Genomic DNA, 6,000 nt, shown 5'->3' on the forward strand with positions numbered 1-6,000 from the left:
GTTGTGATCTCTCACATAGAGATGTACCACAGTTTAACATGATAATAATAGATCTTAATTGTTTATATACTGTGAAATACCCATGTAAGAGTATCTTTTTACACATGCATTGGGATTCTATAATAGTAAAAAAAGTTAAAGTAGTCAGTTTGAAACATTAAAAATTATTTCTAGATTGTGTATTCTTATATTCCTCTTTACTAACTTGCTCTAAATTCTTCTTCTTAAGGCCTTAAGCAGTCACACTGCATTTACCAAACACAATGAACAACTTGGAACTGAGGAAGGAGAAGTGGAAGAGATGGACACCTTAGATCCTCAGACTGGCCTGTTTTACAGATCTGCCCTGACACAATCACAGGCACAGAAGCAGCAAAAACTGAGTCAGCCGCAGCTGGAACAGACTCAACTGCAAGTGAAAACTCTGCAGTGTTTCCAGACTAAGCAGAAGCAGACAATCCACCTGCAGGCTGATCAAATCCAGCACAAACTCCAACAAATGCCCCAACTTTCCATAAGGCATCAAAAGCTAACCCCCCTGCAGCAAGAGCAAGCACAGACCAAACCAGATGCACAGCACCCCCCACATCATATGATGGCCAAAGAAAGGCAACTCCCTACCTTAGTGGCACAGCCACAGCAAACTGTAGTACAGGTGCTTGCAGTAAAAACCATGCAGCAGCTGCCCAAACTGCAACAGGCACCAACGGCACAAAAAATCTACGTGCAACCCCAGCCCCCCCAGAGTCAAATGCAGCTACCTGCCTCTTCAGAGAAACAGCCAGCAAGCCAGGTAACGGAATATTGATAGCATGCAAAATACACATCGCTGTTCAAGGAAAAAAAATAAAACACTGACCCTGTCGCTGTAGCAGTGTTTTGTCCTGGCAAGACAGAATCCCTCATTCCGCTGGTAGTAATTACCCCAGCAGAAGGTTGACACTAGGAGAGAGAAGCACGTGTTATAGGGGAAAAATCCATAGAGCTCGCAAACTTATTTTGTTGGACAGATTTTATTAATTTCAGCCACCACTGGTGCATGGAATTTGTCCCTAGTTATTTTCTTTTAATTTTTAGATAATAATACATTCGTAATTTCCATTCCGGTAGCACTTTTTATTTCTGTAGAAATAAAGATGAATACACTGCAGTCTCCTAAGGCTCTCCATTGCTCATCTTCCTTTGTAGTTTACATCTTCCTGAAGTTATATGGCTTTCATGTACAGAAGTATTTTGATTTTCCTTGGGAGGGAAAAAGGCAGAGACTGAGGAACGCGGTAAAAAAAGTATTTTAACTAACTCCAGAAAAATTTTTTTGGCCCTTTCAGGAATAGATGTGAAAACTAGCAAACATACCAGGGGGCTGTAAATCCCAATGGAAAATCAGGCTGCTGTGGTATTATACTGCTACAATCCTATCTAGCAGCCTAAAAAGCTGCTTTTCCCCAGGCTTCAATTAACAATCATTAACAATTATCATTGTTAATTCCTTTGTTAAAACACTGAGTTTCAATTGTCTTCCTAATAGCAAGTATGTTGTTTGTGCTATTCTGTCCTTGGAAATATTGATGAGGATTTCAATTAAAAAATATTAACTGTAATATGCACAACAAAAATTTGATATTCAGGTACAACATCTAACTGTAATGCAAGGATCCACTGTTAGAGAGATAACTTTTGATGGGCATGAGCCTCCTTTTGTTTCAAAGGTAGCAGGTGGCAGTTCTGTGCCCAAACTGGCATTGCTGGTTACTAGCCTATTTCCCATGCAGGCATCTACGGAGACATCAGTAGCAGATATATTGAGAGTGTCTATGGTGGAAGCTCAGATTGATGCAAACATAGAACATACGATAGTGGATCCCCCAAACAAGGCCACGTCCACTAGTAAGCCTGCTAGTGAAGCAGAGTCGTCACCTTGTACCCAGGGCCCAAGGGTGGCTGCAGTAGGGATGATGGCACCTTCCATCCCCCAGCAACAGACACATACAGAATCCAGCTCAAGTCCTCCTGCTGTTGGTCCTACTTTAACAGAGAGGAAACTCGATGCACAAGGAATACCTACAACAAACCAGTTTATACACATTCAGAATATATCACAAAAGAAAGCTGAAGAGAGCTCATCAGGAATTGTTGTCCAGGTAAGAGAAGACTGAGCAAATAAGGCAAAGATTGAGCACAGCAAAACACGTCTGATGCAATGATAGTCACTGAATGATGTTTGAGTACTTCTGGGTTTGTTCCCCAGGTTTTGGTTCTGTTTCTGCTCTTGGCTTGTAATCAGTTGCTACATTGAAGTGTAATTCTTTTTAACTGGGCTCAGGTTTCTTTAGTACCGTGTATCATTCACTCTGCCTTCAGTGTCTTCTGTTAAAAAAATAACCAAACTCATTTTACAAAGTACTTTAATTTACAATGCTTAAAACTGCTTCAACACTTAGTATGGAGTTGTGTTCTAGAATCTTTTATATTATCTATTAAAGTTGCTTCTGAGTGTAAAATTAATGACATTGTAGGGTTGTGCTTATTGGAAAGGTTCAGCAAATAAGGTCTGAAATCAGAAGAAAGCTTTTTAACTTCACTTAGGTTAAGACCACCTCTGAGATAAAATTACTATTGATCTTCAGCCTAAATGCTTTGACTCATTTCCTAACTGCTATGTTTGATATTTTCATTGATTCTGCTGCCTTAAATATGATGGTTTATGTTGTAATAAGTTGTCAGAATGTCAGCTTAGGAGGTATATAAGTCTTCCAAGTGGTATAATGTGAATCTTTGTAGACAAGTTGGCATGGCATATGTTCACATAAATGGTAGGATGGATTGAAATTGTTTTAATATGTATCGTACGTTTGCTACAGTGAAAATACTTCTGATGTGGGAAACAATTTGTGTACAGAGATTTCAAATTTTTCATTTTACTTCTTGAAGTCTTTACTGAGGCTAACTTCTCTTCTGTAGAAAGTACCACTTCTGTATTCTTTTTTAGTCCTCCTTATATAGACAAAGATGGATTTCTGTTTTACTTCAAATCTGTATCTTTTGAGAATTGGTACTATTTATCATTGTGGCTTGCTATGAGCTGTTTCAAAAGTCAAATAATGCCCAGAATTTCAGTGGTATAAAGTCAGAGATGTAGCTTTTTTACCTATGAAACTACAAGTAAAAATAAATAACATAATAACCAGAATAATAATCTTAGAAATAAATAGAAATTGTGTTTCCTCAGCCTCTGAGCTGCAGCTCTGAGCAGGGCCAGAGCTTGAACTGTGTTGTATACAAAAAACATAATCCTCCTGGAGTGCTTGGACAGTGCACTGCGTGGTGGGATTCTTGGTGTTGTCCTGTGCAGGGCCAGGAGTTGGACTTAAGGAGATGGTCCTTGTGAGTCATTTTAATTCTTTTACCACCGCATCTTGTCTGAAAAAGATCAGGCTGAAGAAAATATTATCTCTGCTTTGGGTTTACAGAATGGTGGATGATGGGCATTGGTTATGCTGTCCCAGACCTTAAGGGAAGATCAAAGGCCTGGAGAGCAAGATTATTCAAATTTTACCTTTCAAAATACAATTCAGTGAAAGGCTGCTTTGAAGCCTCAGTTAGGGAGGATTGCCCTTGGAAACCAAATAATCCCTTTTCCACAAATCTCTGTGCTTGCACAGATGCCTTTACCTTCAATATTGTTCATTAAACTTAAATATTTTCTTTCTTTCAGACTATCCCTCACTATCCCATCCCTTGTCACTCCAGTTCCAATGTGGTGGTGGAACCCAGCGGGCTCCTAGAGCTCAACAACTTCACCAGTCAGCGCCTTGATGATGAGGAGACAGCAATGGAGCAAGACGTGGACAGTAGCACTGAGGATGGCACTGAGCCCAGCCCTTCTCAAAGTTCTGTTGAACAATCCTAAGGAATAGAGACACTGGAGTGTACTTTAAAATATCTTGGGATTTTGAGCATCCAAGATGCCCTTCTATTGTGATGTCTTAGAGCACTTTGCCTATTAGAATTGTTCATCGGACTCTTGAAGCATCAGTATGTTTTAACAAGACAGTATTGCAAAAGCTGAATCTTAAAAATTGTTTTGAAAAAAAAAAAAAAAAGAGAAGAAGATGTAGGTACCAAGATTTAGTAAACCTGTGACAGTGGAATGTACTCCTGTTCAAAAACAAATCTAATGCTGTAATGAATTCTACAGCTTGTGCTATTGAAGCCCTTGCCCAGATACTGAAACAGCTTTAAGTGAAAAGGGATCATTATTTTAAAAGCTGTGTCTTTTTAGCTGTTGAGCAAAACACCATTAAAAAAAAAGGAAAACATTTAATAAATATTTTTATTTTCAAATAGCATGTGAGAGAAAAAATGTCTCTGACAGTGCTGGAAAAGCTGCAGGAATTTTGGAATTGGTTGGCTTTCTTGCACTCATGCTCACTTAAAAAGTTTTTTTAGAAGCTTAAAATATTTTTTTAAAATTCTTGTTGGTGAATGTTTGGAAATAAGCAAAATCTCTAACTGGTAGCAAAGTGGATTTGCTAGTGGAGTTTTGTTTTCATGCTTTACAAGAAATAGGGTGGTAGTAGATGAGGCATTTCTTTATGCCATAAGCATACAAAATGCTCATCTAGTCTAGTTAATCTTTGATTAGTTATTTAAATATGAAATTTAAAGTGAGACAAGTTGTTGAAAAAAGTTCAGGTGAAACAGGCAGTTGTATTAATTCTAGTAGAAACCAGGGAGAACTAGGTGCATTTTGCTATTAATCTGTTTTTCAAAATTGGGGATAAATAGTTCAACATCTTTCCAAGTTGAACTTGAGAATTTAGAAGTGAGCTAAGACTTCTAAAAATCTGTATTTTACTCTTACATGCTGTTTTAAAAATTGACCATTTGGGGAGTTTAAAAGCTTAAATGGGTATATAATGGTGGGTTTTCAAAATTAGCCTTATGCCTTGGCTTGTTGAAGTGATACATTGGGGTTTTGTGGTAGTTAAAAGTCACAGAGAGCATTTTGAGTTCAGATGGGAAAAGAGGGCCAGTTTTAATACATTGTGCTAATAGATACAATACTTTTTTTTTTCAAAATGTATATAAAACCATGTTTTTAACTGTTTTGTATAGATTTCATTATTAATAACTAAGCATTTTATGACTTTGACATATCATCTAATTATATATAAGCCTAACTGCTGACTTTCTGGTGCTGAAGTACTGTAAGTAGATATCATCCAAAGTCTAATACAGCTTTTTGCGTCAGTCTTTTCTTTTTAAACTGTCATTTTACTGTTGATATTGTAGTTAAGGTTAAATTCCAATTGGAGTAACTCAAACTGAAAAATACAAACCCTGAAAACCATTTATCTTACCTGTTCTGAATCCACCTATGTTAGACGTGCAGTAACCCCAAGAGGGGGCTCTTGATTGTCTCTAACGTCAATTGTCTTATAAATGAAGTCACTAGGACCTTCATATACTTCTTTTTTCCTTCTGTTTTCTTTTCCCATCAACATTAGTTCTAAAATAATGTAGAATATAATTGTGGAGAAATGTCCTGATAAATTTGACATGCGAATACTGGAATAGTGGGTTACGAAACCAATGAATTTTGTGTTACCTTTGTATTGAAATAACTATTGGTTTGGATTCTGATGTCCATAGTGCTCAGGATTGAAGAGAATAATATGTTATAAATGAAACATTCCACATTTCTTTCTTTAGTTAAATAATAACCCTGCCAATATGTCATTGTAGGTAGTTAAGGTTTTGATAACTATTTGGGAGATTTTACTCTTGTTTTAATGAAATCACAGCAATCAACAAAAGTGAAAAAGTTATGCTCTAAGTGTGAAAGTTCCACATTGCTACAGGATAACAAAAAGAGGCTTAATACCAATGTTATTGGTAATGGACAGTTTGTTGTGCTTTGCATGAGTCAGCATAAGGAATGGTCTGTATTTCCATACCCAGTTGTGAAGAGCCCAAAGCAGGTGACATACACAGTTC

General features: G+C 37.3%; 1 protein-coding gene across 12 annotated transcripts in view; it reads left to right on the forward strand.

The window, feature by feature from the left end:
- The window catches only part of EMSY (EMSY transcriptional repressor, BRCA2 interacting), a 41,635-nt gene extending 36,282 nt beyond the window's left edge, over positions 1–5,353 (forward strand). For 9 of the 12 annotated variants that reach the window (XM_054004252.1, XM_054004273.1, XM_054004264.1 and 6 more), the window contains 3 exons: positions 230–793; positions 1,773–2,141; positions 3,716–5,353. In XM_054004252.1, coding sequence (XP_053860227.1) covers positions 230–793; positions 1,773–2,141; positions 3,716–3,910 — 1,128 coding nt within the window. In that variant the 3' untranslated portion in view covers positions 3,911–5,353. Of the gene's footprint in view, positions 1–229; positions 794–1,628; positions 2,142–3,715 lie in introns of all 12 variants that reach the window. The other 3 variants (XM_054004313.1, XM_054004321.1, XM_054004327.1) reach the window with 2 other exon arrangements.
- The last annotated feature ends 647 nt before the right edge of the window (positions 5,354–6,000 follow it).

Source organism: Vidua macroura, chromosome 2, assembly GCF_024509145.1.
Source record: "Vidua macroura isolate BioBank_ID:100142 chromosome 2, ASM2450914v1, whole genome shotgun sequence".
Classification (NCBI taxonomy): Eukaryota; Metazoa; Chordata; class Aves; order Passeriformes; family Viduidae; genus Vidua; species Vidua macroura.